The 19,616-nt window shown below is 53.9% G+C and overlaps 2 protein-coding genes across 10 annotated transcripts in view; one reads left to right on the top strand and one right to left on the bottom strand.

Annotated features, from left to right (window-relative positions):
• Prdm16 (PR/SET domain 16) overlaps positions 1-8,527 on the bottom strand; it is a 316,131-nt gene extending 307,604 nt beyond the window's left edge. For 7 of the 9 annotated variants that reach the window (XM_087906788.1, XM_087906791.1, XM_087906789.1 and 4 more), the window contains exon 1: positions 8,244-8,526. In XM_087906788.1, coding sequence (XP_087762914.1) covers positions 8,244-8,280 — 37 coding nt within the window. In that variant the 5' untranslated portion in view covers positions 8,281-8,526. Of the gene's footprint in view, positions 1-8,243 lie in introns of all 9 variants that reach the window. The other 2 variants (XM_087906796.1, XM_087906797.1) reach the window with 2 other exon arrangements.
• LOC146894058 (uncharacterized) lies at positions 8,435-17,033 on the top strand. Its single transcript, XM_085690114.2, has 4 exons — positions 8,435-8,480; positions 8,707-8,805; positions 8,976-9,321; positions 9,815-17,033. The coding sequence occupies exons 1-4, from the start codon at positions 8,435-8,437 to the stop codon at positions 10,038-10,040; spliced, it is 717 nt and encodes a 238-aa protein (XP_085546240.1). The 3' UTR covers positions 10,041-17,033.
• The last annotated feature ends 2,583 nt before the right edge of the window (positions 17,034-19,616 follow it).

Genomic DNA, 19,616 nt, shown 5'->3' with positions numbered 1-19,616 from the left:
AGGCAGATGTGATGCTGGAAAAGCTGAGACGGAAAGGCAGTGGGGTGGGGGAGAGGGGTGAAGGGGCCCAACTTCGAATGTGGTGAGTCCCTCCCTCTGCACGCACAGGTCCACAATAGGCCCAGACACCTGTGCCTCTGGGCTGGAGAAGGAAAGAAATGCTGTACGATCTGTGTTATGGTTTACTTCAGGACACGGCTAAATGGCAGGGGTCAAAACAGGACCCTGCTGGAGCTGAGTGAGGCCCACAGTGCTCATGACTTTGTGATCAAGTCTGAATCTCACTCACAGCTGCCTGAGCGGACAGGGATGGTCTGCACTCGGCCTGACTTCTATGCCTTCCAGGGTAGGAAGCTGAAAAAGGACAAAGCCATTTCCAATAGAAAAGGGGGGGGGGCTGTCATTCCGATTCCCTGTCAGACGTGAGTATGATTCTGATGGCCACAGCCCCCTATGCAGAAGCACCAGCCAAACAATACACTGGACCTTTCTGGATCCTTCGAGGCAGCCCTCCCGGGGTGGAGGCAAGGAGTTAAAACACTTGGGGCAGAGTCAGACACATCCAGATGCTGCAAGGCTTCCCCCAAGTTAGAACTGACTTTTATTCTCTGAGGCATTCTCACCTCTTATCTGGCGAATCCCAGCTGCCAGGGAGCTCGGGGATCACAGAAGGGCAGACAGTTCACACAGCACGGGAAAGAAGGGAAGCGAGTCCTCAGCATGTTCCCCTAAGCCTGTGCAATGCAGAGGGAGGGGGAGCGTGGGAGGCCAGGCGAGGCCCCCATGAAGCCTCATGGGTAGCCTCCAGGGCTTCTTGGGCCAGGCTGAGATATTGGCACTAAGCATCTGGCTTTGTTATTCTTTCTAAAGTAGGAAAGTAGACAAAGCCACTTATTTCTCAACTCGACAGTGGACCGGCTGGAAAGCAAATTGCAGGCCTACGGAGGTCACTTCGGTGGGGATTGCTCCCAGAGCCAGGGATCTGGGGAGGCCAACACCAGACACAGCCCAGACACTCTGTGCCTGCTCGACCAAGGGACCTAGAGACGGCTGTGTCTCCCCGCCAAATGCCATACCATCAGCCAATATCAGAATTCATACAGACTATAGTCTATATCTGAAGGGGAAAATATGAAGTCTGCCTGATTCTGTCTAGGTAAATCAGGAGGCCAAGGAAAAGAAACAAAACATCAAGTAGGCCCAAGGAGAATTACCTAGGAAATCCCCAGGCCTGGGGAACCTCACACCCCAGCAGCCCTGCTCCCCAATGTCCTCCTCAGTCACCTCCTGCTTTTCCTTCCTGACAATGTCTCACAGCCATGCCTATGAGAGAAAGGGACACAGGCCCACCACCCCAGGAGCCCCAGCTCTCCTGCCTCTGTCTGGGTAGGGAACTGACTCCAAGGCCACACGAGACAGCCAGGCTCCATCACACACACACACACACACACACACACACACACACACACACACACACACACACGTACGCACATGCACATGCATCCTTTGAGCCCCTACTATACTGGCAAGAGAGCAGCCACTGAAGGGGCCTCCACCACTGTCTCAGACCACCTGGAAGCATAACTCAGAGGCTGAAAGAAGCAAGAACCCAAAGAGCCCCCCCCCCTCCCTCACCACCCGCGGCTCACTCTCTCCAAGACCCTCTGGTTCTGCTTCACCTCACTCTGGTAGGAATAAAGGGTCGATGTCACTCACCAACTCCTCTCACCTGACGAGTCCAGGACTCTCCCACAGGTAATGGAGATCTGCCACAATTACATGAAGACACACACAGAGCACTGACCCAGAGCAAGCCTCATTCTCTGATGCATCGCCCCTCACCCCAGTTTATTCAGCTGCACCCCCATAAATGTGTGTAGAAAGCCAGTATTTGAGAACTGCGCTCTCCTTGCTCTCTGAGTGAACAGAGCATCCCTGCTTGCTGTGCTCAGAAACGAGGGTATGGACCGTTTTGCTCTCATGCCTATAAAGTCCTGCGCACAGATATGTATCGACTTTCCTTCCCTCCTGAGGCAGAGGCTGAAGAACCAACTGCCCCATGGAGCACCCTCTGGCCACAGTGGGTTTCCGGCAACTGTGTGTCCACAGCCCATACTCTCGAGTGTGGGGCTCGGGCCAGAATGAGAAAGAGATCCAGTCTCCATCCGGTTTGTTTAAACACAGGCTTTACTACTTCAGTTTTGAGGGACGAGCCCTTGGGGTCGGGAATGTGTGAATGTGCACAGGAGAACACAGAACCATATTTAGAGGAGATGAAATATTCACTAGGACCAGCCATGTTTTAAAATGATTATAAATTATTTTAACAGTGCATTCGCAAAGGGTTATAAAAACAGCCATAATATATTTTTTTCTTAGATTCTAGAATTACCAGTATGACAGCTAATGCAATAATGATTTGTTTCAAATGCCAGTGTTTAAGCTGCATAAAGCTGATTTCAGACATTTTTTCCAGTAGGCCACATTGTACTTAATGAAATTAAACACACCAATCGCATTTGTCCCCAGGGGACGAGGAACTGAACACACCACTGGTTTATTTTTTTATTAAAATAAATTGCAGCCGGCAAGATGGACTAATTGCATACAGAATTGAAAAAGAAACATTCCATTGATATAATTAAGCCAATTTTCATGGACAGAAATAGTTATAGTGGATATAAAATAAGCAAAGCCTTCACCAGAATCTGCCTCCCCCCCTTTTTTACACAAAATGTTAACTATTAAACAAATATGTATCTCAAGTGGCCGGCACTCCTATCTTCAACTGGCTCAGGGCATTTGTTCCTCTTCCTCATGAGAGGCACTCCAGGGAGAAGAAGACCTGAGAACAGGGAGTGGTCAGAACGGGCTTCAGGACCACTAGAGTGGAGGGCACTCTGAGCCCAGAGTGGTCACAGCGACTCTGGCCATGAGGTCCCTGCCTCGAGGAACAACAGCCAGTAGAGGAGACCTTGCACTAACTAGTCCTGTAGCTGAAGTCTCCTGGTGACAGCAGCAGGAACAGGAGGGGGTACCACATCTCCCTAACTACCTGAGAAAGACAAGTGGATTTTCCCCCTATAGACTGGGGGTGAGGTAAGCAGGTATTCCCACACCTCCATGAGGGTGTAGGTAAGGTCATCCTTGGTCCAATACTGGCTAGCTAGAATCTGCCCTTGGAGAGGGTCCCCACAACCAGGTGAGAACAAGCCATACAGTCATTCCCTGGGGGGGGGGGGTAGGGAGTCCAGGTCTGAGCAAACAGGATTCCAATATGCAGGGAAGTGGGGGATAAATCTGACAGTTACATTCACAGATTATAATGCATGGAATCAACAGACCACAGCAAGCATTGGACTTGAAATGCTTTAACTCTGGCATGTTAAAAAAAATAGTTAAAAAAGAACCACTCTGGAAGGAATTATAGTCTGCAGTGCCGCACCGAGAAACCCTGAAGGTCTTGAACTTCATGAGCAACAGTCTGGGTTCCTGCGCACCTAGCGCCTATTTGGGGTCGCTTACCTCTGGAGGTGTCCCACTGCTCCAGACTATCTCCTTTGCTTTCCTGGACCAACACCTACCCAGGAGGGCAGAAGGGCACCCACGGGCACCTTGAGGGTCTGTACCCAGGCTGGTGCCACACAGACCGGCAGCTGAGCAAGTCACAATGCAGGCGACCCTACCCGGGCCACCCTGTTTTCCCAGATCTCTCTCCCCACTGCAGTTCAAACCCAGGGTGGGCGGGCACACCTGTACGAATTCTAGAGTGCAGGCTGGCTAAGGGAGAGTCAAGGGACCGCTACAGACAGAGATCTTGCCCTGGGGATTTTGGGGACAGGTGGAAGGGTCTGGAAATTCAGGCGGGAACACCCGGGAAGCCAGAAGGTGGCCCCCAAGTAGAAAAGCACGGTTGCCATGGTGTCTAGGTCAGAGGCTTTAAGTCTGTGCAGTGCAGACACCTATTGCTGGCTCCACAGTCCTCTCTGACTTTGTGAGTAGGAGCTGGGAGACACCTGAAGAAGAGTTTCCCCAGCAGGTGCCAGGATCTGGCGTTTGGCCGCTGGAATGTCCGCACTCCCAACCCCAGGCTGCCTTTATAGCAAAGCTAAAGCCCAGAGACTCCCTTCATCTCAGGGAACTTCTTCCCTGAGGGAAAGCGCTAACATTGCTAACATCGTTCCCCCAGAGCTTCAGGTTTCGATTCAAAACCTGATAAATCGTATTTAATGCCATTTTGAAATTTTTTAACGAAATTACTCAAAAGATTTTTTAATCCAGGATAATTTTGTTGTAACTCTAATTATACATAACCTTAATTACCAGTACCAGCCCCCTCCCCCAAGGATCCCTAATTGCCTCCTAATTGAATAAAACAGAGGGCTAATCATGCCTCCACCGAAGCTCCAAGCTCTGTAAGCAGTCACAGCTGAGGCAGTGCCTGGGGGCGGGGGGCTCACTGCCACCCTTACCTAGCCTCTACACAGAGAATGAGAACTTAGTTCTCTGTCCCTAGCACTGCCCAGGTAGGGTTTGGGGGTGGGAGAAACTCAGGACTGGGAAGGGCTAGGTCTAATCTGCACCTGTTCTTCCCAGACCTCCAGACTGCTGGAGAAGCAGTTAAAGACCCTGGAGCATACAGCCTGAGGGGAGACCTATACAGCACGTGCTTGACAAACTGGCTTCAGCCAGACCTATGCTACACACCAGGTCTTCGATGGATCCCTCTAAAAATCAACCCGTGGTGGCAGAAGCAAGGCCTGTGGCACACAGCACAGAGCCTCGGGATGCTGGCCTACAGCCCTGCACCCCAGCTGCCCCTCTACCCAGCGGGCTCCACCTTTCGCCTAAAGCGGGCAAGACAATCAATCCCCACCTCCAGGTTCCTGCCACTACGTCAGTCACCACGGAGAAAGGACTGTTCCCTGGGCTCTCACTTCCCTGGGGAGGATAGAAGGGCAAGGACCAGACAGCCTAGGCCCCTGTCTGTCTCAACAGGGAAGGGCACAGGCCTTGGGCTGGGTCTTCAGTCCTTCAACTCAACCTGCTTCATATATTACACGGAATTACCAATTCAGCACCCAATGCATGCAAAGCCCCACACCTAGCAGAGTGGAATGTGTGGCGCCTGGGACCACAGCATCTGTCGCTTCCACAGAAATCAGGTCTCTACATGTGGCTCTGGTGGGCTTCCCAGCAGCTTTGCTGTGTTAGTTATGTATGCTCTGTAGTTACTGAAGGTCAAGAGGGCACCATCACCAACCAAGCCCCCTCCTGCCCACCTGGATCACAGCAGTCGCAAGAATAAGTTACTGCTAAGAATTTCGTTTTTAAATGTAGGGCCAGGACAGCCTTACTGGCCAAAAACGGGCCCAAGTTGAGTAAGGGAACCCCTGCCCTGGACTGTCTTCACTCTGCCCACCCTCAGGCTTAGGTTTCTCATGAGCTGAATCACAGTCCCCAGGGTAGGGCGCCTCAGACACCTCTATCTCTCCTTAGAAAGCTCAACCTAAGTCTTTACTCTGGGCCCCTGCATTTCTTTCAAGTGGGTCACCTAAAAGGCCCAGCTTGAGCAAGTCATGCAGACAAGAGGTCTGGATTGGTAGCACCAAGAAATACAAACGAAATTACACCTCAAGATGCACACCCCGGGACAGGCCCCCCAAGCCCTGTGTCCTGAGGTCATGACCATCGGCCCAGCTATCCTTCCGTTCTCAGTACAGCCTCAGTCACAGCTCAAGGGCCCCGAGCCTAAGGATAGCCCTGAATAACCATGACCTTGCTCCTGCCCCTACTCCCTGACCCCACTGGCCAGCCTAAGCAGCAGCTAGGCTGGCGGCAGAGTGCCTGCTTGCCACCCTTGCTTCAGGTAATGGAGTCAGGTGCCCCAGGAGTTCGCCACACATCTGCTTAAAATATTGTCTAATGAAATCCTAAAGTCCTCAGTAGGCCCTGAACTGTCTTCCATCCCGAGCTGCCTCAACCACCTTCTTACGGGGGAGGAGGGGGACGACTTTGGTGGTAGCAGTAATAAAGTCACACAGCCAGAAACCGGGTCTCAGAGTGGCACCCAAGCGGGGACTCTGGGTAAGCGTCTGGGGGCAGTTTCTAAGGACACCCGGCCAACAGATTAAACAGTGCACTCCCCACCGGCTGTGTCCTCCAGTTCTCTGCCTCCAGGGAAGGCCTGAGGCCAGGAGCCCGTTCCGATCCTATGTAAGGTCTGGGCCAGGTAACCTTCCCCACCTGGAGGTGGAGCAGGCGGAGAGCTGAGGCCCAGCAAGGCGCCAACCGGCTGTGGACCTCTGGGAAGTTTCCGGGGCCGCGCAGGGTACGCTGAGCCAGTCTCTCGCTTGCAGCGAAGGCGGCGACAAAAGGACTCAGTAGCTTTACTCTTCTGCTTCCAGTTCTGGGTCCTTCCTCTTTGATAGCCTGATCACTCCTGCCTGCAGCCGGGGGTTGAGACTCCGAAATGCTCACGGTGCACACCAGACTCTAACAGTACACAGCACACCCGCTCCGTGCGTCGTGGATAGTCACGCAGTATGCACACAGTTCATTCGTACCCGCTAGCAAACTACGGGCCCTGTTCGCACCAAGAGGGGTCAGAGGTCATGGGTGGCCCAGGAGGCCGAGGTCAAGGGCAACTGACCAGGGAACTCGGCGGGAAATGGGGCTCCTAACCGAGGGGCCACGAACCGCAGAGCTCAGGGAAGCTTGGCGGAGGCTGGAAGTTGCTTTTCCCTGTAGGGTGGGCACGCGGCCTAAGGCAGCCAGGCCGCCGTGGGGCCAAGTTCGGCAGGGTCCCGATTTGAAAGTGCCTGGCTTCGGAAACCCTCGCAAATCCTACACCCGTTGGGCTCATGCTTTGAGAGTTCGGCTCTGGAAGCCGCGAGGCCGAGCCAGGCAGGATCCAGCCCTGGAGGGGCAGACCGAATGGCCTGGTGACCAGGCAGGGACCTCGAGTCAGCGTGCCGGGCACCCCTTTTGCGGGCCCGCAGTAGAGGAGGGGGCGGCAGGGATGAGCGATTCGTATCCTCTGCGCACAGCGTTCACCGCTTCGCTGTAGCCGGACCGTGGCCCGGTCTGTTGAAGCCGTGCTTCCCCGGTCGCGGTGCAGCCGGTCCCCACCTGCTGGCTGCAAGGGCCGAAGCCCCCGGCCGGACTCGTAGCGGATGGCGCCTGCACCGGGCTAGGAGGGCACGCGGGTTGCTCCGAGACGCGGTAGCGGTGGTGCGGACGGAGAAGAGTTAGCGGGCTGCGGTGGGGACCGGCCCGCGGCTGACTGCGCGCAGAGCCCCAGGCTCGGCCCAAGGCGGAGCGAAAGAGAAAGTAAGACCCGGGCCCTGGCAGTCTCGCCGGGGCAGTTCGTCCCTTTGGGCCTCACGGGTTCCAGGAACACCGTGCGCGGGAGGGTCGGAGCGAGGTCAAGTGAGGAAGGGCGGCGGGTCGCAAAGCAGCGGGTGGGACCCTGCTACCGGAGGCACCGGCACCGGACGATCCGAGCGAACTGCCGGAGTCACAGAGGAGCGCCGGCCACCACGCGGGGCACCACTTGGGAATAAACTTCAGGACCACAGTTCCGAGCGCAGGAAAAAGTCTCCATGTTGCTTCCCCAGCGTCTGTGGCCGTCCTGCCTGCGTCAACCCTGCCTTTGCTCCCGGGGAGCCGGGTGGGCGCCGGCCCGCGCCCCCTCCTCCGCCCCCTCCCCGGCTCGGGGTCTCCCTCCTCTGAGCCCGGCTGGCGGACGCCAAAGGCGGTGCTCTAGCGCCCACTATTTCAAAAGCCCGGAATATGATTTGACCAGGACTGAGAGCCACTCGGAGAGAGAGAGGGAGAGAGCGAGCGAGAGGAAAAGTTACTCTCCCCTTTCGTCAACTTTTCGCTAACTTTCGCTTTTCTCTCCCCTCCACCCCGGGCCCTCCCCCTCCGCCCCCCTCCCCGGCCCCCACCGCGCGCCTCGGGTTCCCGGGCCCGAGCGCCTGACACTGTGGGGGGGAGGGGGTTCGGCGGGGAGGGGGCCGGCGCCTTCGGGGAGCGCGCGGCCCGGGCGCCCCGAGCCTCCGCGCCGAGCCCGGCCGCCCCGGAGCACGGGAGGCGGAGCAGCCCCCGGGCCGCGCGGTCGACCGGGGGCCGGAGCGGCAGGCGCGCCGACCGCGCCCCGACGCGCACCCCTGGCCCGGGTACCCCGGTCCCGCGGCCCGGGCCCGGCGACGCGGCGCGGTCGAGCGCGGGAGACTTACTTTTGGCTAGCTTCCTCGCCCTCGCCTTGGATCGCATGGTGTCGGCTCGCGGAATCTCTCTCCTCCTCCTTGAGCCCAGAAGCAGCTACACACTATCTTCATCTCCCTAGCATTGTCAGTTTGGACACCTTCGCACATGCGCACAGAGCACTCAATCTGACACCCCTCGCCGGGGCCAAAAAAACTTTGCAATGTGTTCATCATCCTCTTCGTCGCGCCGCCGCCGCCGCCGCCTCGGCGCGGGATTGGGGGGCTCTCCGATGCCTTCTCGGTCTTCACCTCACTTCTCTCTCTCTCCCCCCTCCCCCCCCCCTTTCAGTACAGCTCGGAACTGGCCCTTTAAGAAAACATTCCGTGCTCGTCGCTCCCGCCCGGGGCCCGCACCCTGGACACTTTAAAAGGACCCAGGTAGCCCTGGAGGCGAGGTGACCGTCCCCCCGCCCTGCCCCGCACAACGCTGCAGCTCCTGCCCCAAGCCGGGCCAAGAAGGAGACTGGCCGCTGCGGTTTTCTGCGCGACTTCCTCGGATTTCCCCACAAACGCGCTGATAGTTCGGACGCGGGTTCGGGCTGGTTTTGCTGCGTTTTATTGCGTTTTATTACTAATTAAAAAGCTTTCGTTCGCCGTCGCCCCACTGCGCTCTCCTCCCGAACTCCCCTCGGTCCCCGCCCGCACCCTGCGCTCGCGGAGGGGGTGTCGGGGCCAGTGCGCCAGAACCCGGCTCCTCCGAAGCCCCCGCCGGCCGCCGCCCCCCGCGGGCCTCCCGCCCCCGCCCCTCCCCCTCGCCCCCACCCCGTGGCTGCAGCTTCGGGCTCCGAGGCTCAAAAACAAACAGCCGAGGCGCCGCCAGCTCTGCGCTCTGCCACCGCCCGGGACGCCGAGCGGCGCTGGACCCGTCGGTCCTCGGTCGGGCGCGGCGGCTGAGGGCAACGTGCCCCGCGTCGGGGGGCGGCCGTGCCAAAGCCAGGCGTCTTGTCCCTGGCGTCCCGGGGCGTCCCGCACCTCTGCGCCTCCGGGGTGGGCCCGTGCGCTGCGCTCCGGTCTCCGCGCCCCGTTGGGCTGCGACTGCGGCCCCCAGGTGAGTACCGAGTGCGGAAGCGCCAGAGCTAGGCCACTTTCGGGAGCCGGGGTCCTTTCCCGACACTTCCCTCCGGCTTCTCCCGGCCCAGGTATGTCTTGGGCTGGAGAACCCGAGGCACAGGTGGAGGAGTGCGGGCTAGAAAAGATCTGGCGCTTCTGTTCCTGCAGACTTCAGACTCGGAGCTCAGGCCGGCGAGGGGCCTGGCAGGGCAAGAGCAGGGTGGCCCCAACTAAGAGGCCTAATGGGGTGAGTGTGGATTCCTCCTGAGAGTACAGCTACAATTTAAGTTTGAATTGGAAACAAACGGAGGCGCTGCTGGAGCTGGGTCACTGCCCTGGGCGCCCTTCCCGAATACCAAGGTCCCTCCAGGCAACAAGATTCAGATCTGTCACGGTGTCACCTGAGCCTTAGCAGGGGTAGGCGCCATTTGGGTCTTTTCTGCCTCCCAGGTGGGGCTTCTCGCCATCCTTAACCCCTCTTTGTTGTGCAGTAAAACCAGCCTTCGAGTACTGAAATCTGCACGCCGAACCCCGTTAAAACTGCAGTCCCCAGAGAGTACTTCCTATAGACCTGCTCACCCAATGGAGAGTTGCTGCTGGGCCCAAACTACCCAGAGAAAAGCTGCAGCAGTGTGCCGAGCCTTCCGACTGCCAGAGGCGTCACTTCCCTGCAGAGATTCAAATGTCTCGGAGGAGCCTATAGCTTTGGGTGCCTAGCCCTGCACCCAGCTGGCTGCACAGATGGAGGCCCTGTTGTGGAAGGGCCTCACTCTTCTCCTTTATTCTGTCTCTCTACCTGGGCTGAGTCACAGATCCACTCCTGTACTAGGCTCTGGAGGTCGTGGTGAGAAACTTCCATGGCAGACTAAGGCAGTGCGGCAGCTCTGGTGCGTCTTGGAGGGCCCTGTATCTGCTCACCCCCACGGGGTCACGGTGTGACAGAAGGAGCCCGAGTGGCCTCTAGCCTGCGGGCTTAACCTGACTGGCATGCACAGCAGAGAGGGCTCAAGGTCACCCCCAGGTATCCCTTTTTCACCTGTAACCTCAAAGGCGATCTGGAGAACCCGTGGAAAGATACAAAGACCTACTCGAAGAGCTCTCTGCAACAGAAGGGCCCTGCCATGCCACTACCCTAGCTCAGCCCTGGCTTCTTTTTCTCTAATCTTGGAGACTGCCAGAGCTACCCTCACCTACCCCCAGACAGAAAGGCCAGATCTCTTCTAGGGTGTTCTAGAGTTTGCTGGAGCCCTCCTTCTGCCCCCCTTCCCCGCTCTCTGTTCAGGAGGACATAGAATTCTGATCAGATTGTACCAGATCTGCTGACCCTCGCCAGTGGAAGTGTGAGCAATGGGCAGTAGCAGTCTACTGACCACCTTGCTCTGAGCTGAGGGGATGGCCTGCCTGGGGAGAAAGTCTGAGAACCAAGACTGATTCCCTCCTGACCAAGGAAAACCCCAGGTCCTGCAATTATTCTTCAGTACCTCCAGGTCTTGAAAGGCCAGTGGCTCTGGCCAGGCCCTGCCCCCGCGTGGTCACACTTAAAAGCTGAGAGGTCAGACAGACATGGAGGAATTTCTTGGTGAAAGTGGAAAAGCAAGGGAAATCAGACACAGGTCCCTTGGAGGCGGTTCTGTACCTCCGTCCCACTAAGAAAATTTTTTTAGAGAAACAAGCATGAGCAAGGAGGGGGCCTTTGTGGGGGATGATTATTACTAAATGTTTTCAGAACCGTCGAGTCAAGCTCTGGGGAATTTGGAGCCCATGGACTCTGTGATGAGAAGTGCTGCCCACTTTGCTCTCAGTGTGTGTGGTTGGCCAAATAGCTCCCTGTGCTGGACAAATGCTAATACTGCCAAGTTCTGGGACCAACTTCATTGCTGGTGGGGGAGGGGTGTGCTAGAGAAAAGACTCCCACCAATTTCTCATAGCGGGCTGAAAAGGAGGGCTGTAGAACCAGAACCGATTATCCCAGGAGACTGAAGGATCAGAAGAGGGTTCTCAGTCACTTAGAGAACTCTGAGTCCCTAAGTCCCTACCTATTGCCATATCTACGAGGTCCCTTGGCTTCGCCACACCCTGTCCCAGGCCTCCTAGAGGAAGCCAGCCTCTGGAGAGGTACTGGGGTCAGAACTGCATCTTTGCCCCTCTTAGACCACCCCCGGGGGAGGGCAGAAATTCACCGCAGCCCACTGTGCAGCCTTGCTAGTTGTGCCGACCACTATGGTTTTCTATGTCACCTGCCCTCTCTTCTATGCTCCCAGAACTCTTCCACATGCTCCAGACACTCAGCTTGCACGTGCCTAATCCCAGTCCCATTGTGGTGACTGTCCGGTAGCAAAGAACATAAAAGCACCTCTCCTTACCATTGCCACACATGCTTCCCGGGGAGCTGGAGGTGACCCTGGAGGGATCTCAATACCACCACCAGTCCTCACCCTTAGCTAGCACATGGGCCACCAAACCCGGGTAGATGAGGGTCTCTTCACCATGGAGGTGTTTCATGTTTCCATGTCTTTGTTTGAGGTGGTGGTTGGTTACCAATGCATAGATAGAAAAACAGAGCAGAGACTTGGGCAGGGGGGTGGGGAGGAATAAAGTCATTTTCCTGCTCTAGGCAAGAAGGAGCCTGCCTGCCTGCAGATTAGTTCTGACTGGTGTTTGGGATGGGTACGAAATACCTAAGGAACTGTCCCCACCCAGGCCTCTGAAGTGGTCCCAAATGAGTGACTCCCAGCATGCGCTCTTCCTGGAGTCCTTTTCAGATCCCCCCTCTTTACCCATCTGTCCCCCTAGCTCCACGGAACCTCGATGTGACCTGGATGACCTTGAAAACATGAGGACAGTGGTCGGAATTTCTGTCCAAGGGGTTTTCTCTATGAAAATTTGGGACCTCCAGGGCCAATACCAATTCCTAGGTTCCAAAGTGGGTCCCTGGTCCGTGTGGGACACTCTCAACCAAGACGTCTCAGGAGTATAACCTTTTTGCCTATGTTGAACAAACCCCAGATGTTCAGAACAGACCTCTTTGGATCACAGGGTGACTTTTGTCCCTTCTTTATTGGCAATGTCCTGGAGGCCTTCGCAAGCATCCTTGCAAGGGTGCTGCAGCTGCCTGGAGACTCTCGCAGAATTTCTGTCCGACTTCGCTTCCTGAGTCCCTGCTGGGGTGATGTATAGGAGACAATTTGCCTCTTGCCTGCATACTTGGCAGTGCCGGCAGTGAGGACGTGGTCGGGAGATTGTTTTGTTTTGTAGTAAAACAATGAGAGATCGGGACTGACTTCCCTTGTCCTCTTCGTTTGAGTCCAGGAGGGAGTTAGCTTTTATATCTTTCGAAAATGCCTCCAGAAGGCGATGGAAGCCCCCCAAGGACTCCTTCTGCCTGGAGAGCACCACGTGCAGGATCAAATGCGGAGAAACCCCGGGCTTTTACAACTGTGTTGGGGCTGTGGCCACCGGGAGCAATAAACGGAATCGGTTTCTCACGCTTTCCCTCTCGATCCGCAAACCTTCGAAAATCCACTAACGAATCTGGATCTACGGTTTGCGCTGCTTGTGTCCTTGAGGCGTGCGCTTATCCCCAACTTCGCAGCACTGCAGCTAGTAGGTCCCTTCTTTTCGCCCGTGCTCACCAGCAGCAACTTCGTTACAGGTAACGCTCAGGAGCCCAGGAATGAGCTGAGCCCATTGCGCCTGAGCGGCACCCGCGTGGCTTCCAAGCGCTGCCACACGAGGATGCTCCCGCTTCTAGCGAGCGCGAGCAGGGAGGGCCAGACATCAACGAAAACAAACGGAGAGACCGCTGAGGCTCTGGAGCCGCCGCGGAGTAGGAGCCTGCCTTCCCTACCCTGGCGACGTCCAGAGCTAGGTAGAGCAAAACAACTAATGCAGTGTAGCTCATTTTGAATCCGAAACTACATTTCGTTTTGCAAAGTCACCTACTACTTACTGACTCAATGGCAGACGGGCCGTAGAGCTCACACTCGGTTTGGAAACCAAATTTTGTGTTTGAACTTGTATGGCGCTGCACCCCACAGCTGCAACTGTTGGATGGGAGCTGCGAGGTATTTCTTCTCCTTCAGTTAGGTTACCCTTCTGTGACTTGGGACCACTTCTCTTCAGAGTTCTTGTGTGATTGGCAGGCAAGAATGGTTAGTTGCGGGCCAGGCTGAAGACTAGCAGGAGGCACAGCGCAGCCTCCCCTCCAGAGCCACAGTTTTAGGCCAACAGAAGTAGTGCTCCATCGGAGAAAAATTTTCTCTTAAGACTCTGGGGCCATCTGCGCATCCCTGTGCACTCTAGGCTTCCTCCTTTCTTTGGGCGGAGGAGTTGAGAGTGTCTCCTCTTGACCCAGGAAAAGATTTGTTCTGCTCTTGTCCTCATTGGGGATCAAGGATAGAGTTACCAGAAAAATTAACAAGGCCTCTCTATCCAGGACTCAAAATCCTAGAGTCTGAATAGGGTTGTGGGGGCAACAGCCGATTGATGATCTTGCTCCGAGCCCTCCCCACATACACACAAGCACATCACCAACTTCCACTGGCTGCTTTGGCCTGGCTTGTGTGGTGGGTACTGGAGAGGGACCCAGCCCAGACTTCAACTACCACAGAACTCCCTCAGGGTGGGAGGTGGGAGTCCTTGCCAGCAAGGGAAAGGGGCTCCCTAAAGTGATACAACGTCTCATCTTTCCTTCCACCCCCAATCTCTGATCCAGACACTGACAGCAAAAGGGAGATGCCCAAACCGACTCTGCCTCCTCCCTCCTCTGGCGGCTTTCTACTAAACCAATAACAGCACCACAGTGGCTCTGGAATCAGCAAGAAAAGGGCAGAGACCAGTATGGCCTGAGGCTGGGAAAAAAAATTACCAGTTCTGCCAGGGTCACTACAGGTGGTGAACTCAGTGGCCCATGTCCTCCAGGGGCAAGGTGGCTGCTCTCCACCTGTGCCCAAGCCCCAAGCCCAGAAGGACAGAGGCAGCAGTGAATCTTACTGACTTCACCTGGCTTGTGACCTTGCCTCTCTGGCATCCTGCCTTCATCGCTCCTGACTGTTTGTTGCTTGGCAGGAGGCTCTTTAAGAAAGAAAAAACACATATCTGCATTAGGCACCATGTCTCCAAAGTCCTCCATACTACCTCAATGAGGATTAACTGTGTGTGGAAGCCTAGGGACCTGGGTGAAAATTACTGGGTCTCATCTTGAGCATCTCCTCATGCATGGGGGAGATGACTTTCATAACAGAAACAGATAAACATCAAGGATCCGCAGAAGAGATGCTGTCTACTGAGGAAAGGTGGGTTGGATCCTGCCCTCTGTTGAAGAATCTATCCTCTAAGCCAGCACAAAGCCATTTTCATTTAAAGCAGCTTGGCTGCTTGCAAGAGACCCCAGGGATCAGGCTTTGTGGACAGGTGAGAGCTGGGAGGGCCGCGCACCTGCATCTTCAGAGATTCTGACCACTCCTACGTTTTGTATGCAGTTCTGCCCTAATTTCAGGTGATCTCAGATACTTTATATCTAAAGTATAAAGACTGTGGGACCAGTGGGGTGGGCGATTCTGTCTACACAGCTATGGGGAAGTTTCTGGCGGTGCAGCTGCTTCGGGAGTCTCTCATACTCTAAAAAGCCCCTCACCTGTGCTCTTGGCTTCCCCAAGTTGGACTGCAGTGGGATTCAGGGTCACTTTGGAGTCCTATAAGGAGGAAGCACATGTTTATGCCTCCCCAGGAAAAGAGTCCCTTAAACACCCCCAAGCCTTCTTGCATCCCTGCCCTCAACTGGCAGAGCTGTGAGGATGGGAACAAGAATACAACTGTTCTCCTGGGGCCGGCCGGGGTGGGGGTGGCAGAAGAAGCTGTGACCCGGTCAGATCACACTTCTTTGGGACCCTCCATCAGCTCCTCCACTCTCCAGAACTCCTGTTCCCTGGCAACAGCCTTCCAGGGAGGGTTGCACCTCCCAGGAGCCCCTTCAGCTCCCTGACGGGACAGCAGAGGTAGGAGCTCTTTTCCCTCCTGCCACTTTTTCAATTCCTCTTACAGAACCTAGGGTTTGTCCTCAGAGCTTCTGAGAGCTGAAGCCCTTTGCCCGGACAAAAAGAGGGCAGTGGAAGCCATGTGCAAGGATTCACGGTCGGGGGGGGGGGGGAGGGAGGCAGATGATCACTCAATGTGGACTTCTCAGGGGTTTCACAGGTCCCCTCCCCCACCCCACCCCCACAGCTTCAGGCTGGCCTGGAACCAAACAAACTCAGCCAGCTGGGCTCTGTGCTTCCTGAGTCCAGAACTCCATGGGCAATCAGGAGCCCCCTTCTCTACAGCCCATCTGAGGGCTGGGGTGTGGCTATCTGGGTAGAGGGGAGGCCTCATTTCTGAGCCAATAGCTTTTGGAGGGCTCACCATAGGACTAATACATTGAGGTCATGTTCTGATACACCAGTATATTCTATATTTGAGCTTCTAGTAAGGCATGTTTAATTATCAAATGTATCACTTGGGGGGAAAAAAACCAGTGTCCATTAAGTGTTCACAAAGCTTGGACCATGAAGCCGGGGCCACATGGGACACATGGTTCTAGTGAGCATGAGTAAGCCAGTTTTCACATTAGAGAAATAACAGTTCTTGTAGCAATGCGGCACTTTTAAAAGAGGTTAATTAATAAACAGCAGGTAATTGTTCATGGCACGATGTGGCAGAGGGTAATTTTCATTTTTGAGGATGGAAGGGCCAGATGCCCCTCCCCACTCAGCATTTCTCTGTAATAATCACCTTGGCTTCCTTCCGCCTTTAATTTTTGCAGCTGGAGCTGTTTATCACTGCTCCAACTTTCACTGAAAAGGCAAAACTATCACTTAAACAAAGCTATTGAAAACTCAGCCTCATATGTGGCTTTCTTAACATAAATAAATCATACAAACCAAGATTTATGTTCAAGGCATGATGTCATTCACTGAAGGCTGCCTTCCCAGTCAGATCAGTATTTCCGTGTGTGTGTCTCTGTGTGTATATGTGTCTCCGTCTGTGTCTCTGTGATTCTGTCTGTCCGCACACTCGCTTTTTGCAAGAAATAACAACCACAACCTTTCTCTAGCATCCTGGCTGCTCTTCTCTTCTGTTTGTCTCGGGTCATCAAAATGGTCTTGCCTTGTGTGAGCCCAGCAGAAGCAGGTCTAAGTGACAAGAACGTTTTACTCTGCAGCTGAGGAAGAAGAAAGCAAGGCTTCTCTTAAGAGCTGGGTCAGCTGTCGGTTATTGTCCAGGGTCCCTCGGGTCTCTTCTGACTTTGGAATGAGTACAGTTAGGGAAAACACCTCTACAGAAGCTTAACCTTGCAGAAATGACCAAGGAACTTGAAAGCCATGAAGAGGTAAACAAAAGGCAGGACATCCGTACAATAGAGTACTGTGTGACCTCCGAAGGGAATGAGACACTGGCCCATGCTATGAAAGGATGAACCTCAGAAACACCGCGAATGAATGACACCAGTCATTCAAGGCCACCCATCGTGTGACTCACATTACAAAGTGTCCAGAATCGAGACAGGTTGGGGGTTGAGAGATGAAGGGAATGTCTGCCTTGTGGAGTGCCCTGTGATGAGCCCATGGTGCTGGGCATATATATTGAGGTTTAAACATTACCTTTCACCTTACCAGAAGATGAATGTTACAATGTGTGACAAACCCTAATAAAGTTGTTACTTACGAATCCCTACTCAGCATTTGAATTTTTTTTAATTAAAGTACAATCACCACGGATATCAGCATTCAAATTTAAGGAAGTATGCTAACATTTTCTTGGCAGACACGAGTAAATACTGTTCACCCCTATGGCTCTAAGGACAGACCAAAGAAAGGATTCCACCAGAGTCAAGACTGGTGTCATTTACAGGACCAGGAGCAACTAAAACTTCGCCCTCCTGGCACTGTTAACTGCATGTGTATCCCCAGGGATGGAAGCAATGGTGCCCTTATTATACAGCCCCTGAGTTCTCTCTCCCACTTCAAGGGAGCATGGGTCCTAACATATAACAACTACTCTAGATTAGAGAGAGCAGTGGCCATGTTGTGCCCAGAGAATAGTTTCACATCTTCTTTAAAGATTTAACTGTCAAAAGTGATCACACAGTAAGGAATGGCCCCCACATCCCCACACAGTGCAGAGAGCAGTACACAGACACCACTGGGAGCCAACACTCAGGGAAAGGGGTGAGCATGTGAGCCTATACTTCACAGCTCTCCCTGCAGCCGGAGGACACTACTATCTAGGTTTGAGGTTAACCTTTCCCTTCCTTTGATGTGCGCTCTTACTCACCCAAAATCAAAGCAAAAGAGCACAGACATCTCTACTGTTTCCAAAGGGTGAGTAAAATGTGCTCCATCCATTCACTGGGGTGCCAGTCGGCCATGAGCAGAAGGGTCCTCTTCTACCTGAGCGAGCCTGAACCCTGACACTTGCCTGAAGAGTTGAGGAAAGTCATTCACAGAAAGTCATGTGTGTGGTTCCAGAAATATACACAAGAGGCAAAGCCACCAAAACAGAATGTAGATTGGGGCTGCCTGCAACAACTGGGAAAGCCATGACGTCTCATCCAGGGTGGGTGTGAGAGCAGGTGAACCACCCACTGTTCGCCCCCAGATGCTGGCAAGAGTTTCACTGGGAAGCCACAGGAAGATAGGTGCCCAGCAGGCTGCACCATGAACCTTGTGTTCTTCAAGAGTCATTGCAGGAGCCAGAGAGATGATGTCACTGTTAAGAGACTTGTGCACCCACAAGGTGGCTCACAACCTTCTGTAGCACCAGTTCTAGGACGTTCAATGCCCTCTTCTGGCTTCCATGGTTTACATACATGTAGGCAAATATTCACACACATTTTTTAAAAAGGCATTGTTTCATACCTACTTTGTGCTAGGCATAGTCATAGGCCCTAAGAACACAGCAGTGACCCAATCAGGCTTCCAATTTCCCTTGAGGTCACATCTTTGAGGAAAGGCAGCATGTAACAAGCCACATGCATCACGTGCCTAAAAAGTTTAAGTGCTAGGGACACAGTGGTGGGGTGAGAACTTGGCATAAAAAAAGGTTTGAGATATAATTCTTTAAGGACTTTACATGTCTAAAAATGTCTTTTTCCAGCATAGCAGGGGGATAGTTGGGCTAGGTATAGAATTCTAGCATGCTGATGGATTTTTCATTCAGAATTAGAGAGTGATGGCCACAATCATTTCTTCCAGGAGAGCTTAGAAGTCCATGGGATGGGGGTATTCTGCTGCCTCAGTGATGTGGGATGTCCTTCTGTATTTGTGTTGCTCTTATTGGTTGATTAATAAAGCTGCCTTGGCCTATGGCAGGGCACAATATAGCCAGACTGGAAGAGATACATAGAGAGAGTAGGCGGAGTCAGGGAGATGCCCCGTAGCTGTCAAAGGAGACAGACACCATGTAGCTGCCTAAGAAGCAAGAGGTAACAAACCATGAGCCTCATAGTAAAATATAAAATAATGGAAAAGGGTTAATCTAAGATGTAAGGGCTAGCTAGAAATATGCCTGAGAAATCGGTCAGTGTTGTAATTAATACAGTTTCTGTGTGATTGTTCGGGTCCGGGCAGCTGGGAACGAAAGAGCCGTCTCTATTCATACCTCAGGTTTTGTGTGCCTGGCTTTTGCTCCTGAAAACTCAAAAGAGTCTTCTGTCTGTCTCGGTGTTCCAGGGTTTCCTGAGCACATATCCTGGAGTGGGCGTCTCTTTTTCCTCTACACTGGATCCTTTGACCTTTGGTAATTTTCTTGAAACATGTGATTGGTGATTTTCTACATTGTTTTCTCTGTCCTTGGGTTTGGGGACTTGAAGGTTGTTCTGCTTTCCTCTCCTCACGCAGGACATGCAAACTCCAAATGTCCATCTCTCCTTGGCTGGCTGTCCAAGGCTAGGAGCTGACTGACAGAGGACTCAGGGCTGGTTGTCTCTGACCTCCGTGTCTAGATGCTGCTCAGAATCCTGGATGGTGCTATCTTGAGGAACTCATTTGGTCTCCAGGGGCTGTCTCAGGAAGTCACTGGAGGGGTCTGCCTAATTGGAGAGGTGGGGGGTCTATGGTTGTTAGAATGTATTTAGCCCCCATAAGCTCATAGGGAATGACTCTTAATTAGGAGGTATGGCTTAGAGAGGAAGTGTGTCACTGTGGGGGTGGGCTTTGAGGTCTCCTTTTCTCAAGCTCAGTGTGACACTCCGTTCACTTTCTGTTGCCTGTGGATCAAGACGATCAGGACCCAGGACTCTCAGCTACAGCACCATGT

This window comes from Myodes glareolus, chromosome 6 (genome assembly GCF_982192425.1).
Source record: "Myodes glareolus chromosome 6, mMyoGla1.1, whole genome shotgun sequence".
NCBI lineage: Eukaryota > Metazoa > Chordata > Mammalia > Rodentia > Cricetidae > Myodes > Myodes glareolus.
The sequence above is the reverse complement of the archived record's forward strand: the minus strand, read 5'-3'. Positions and strand labels throughout refer to the sequence as shown.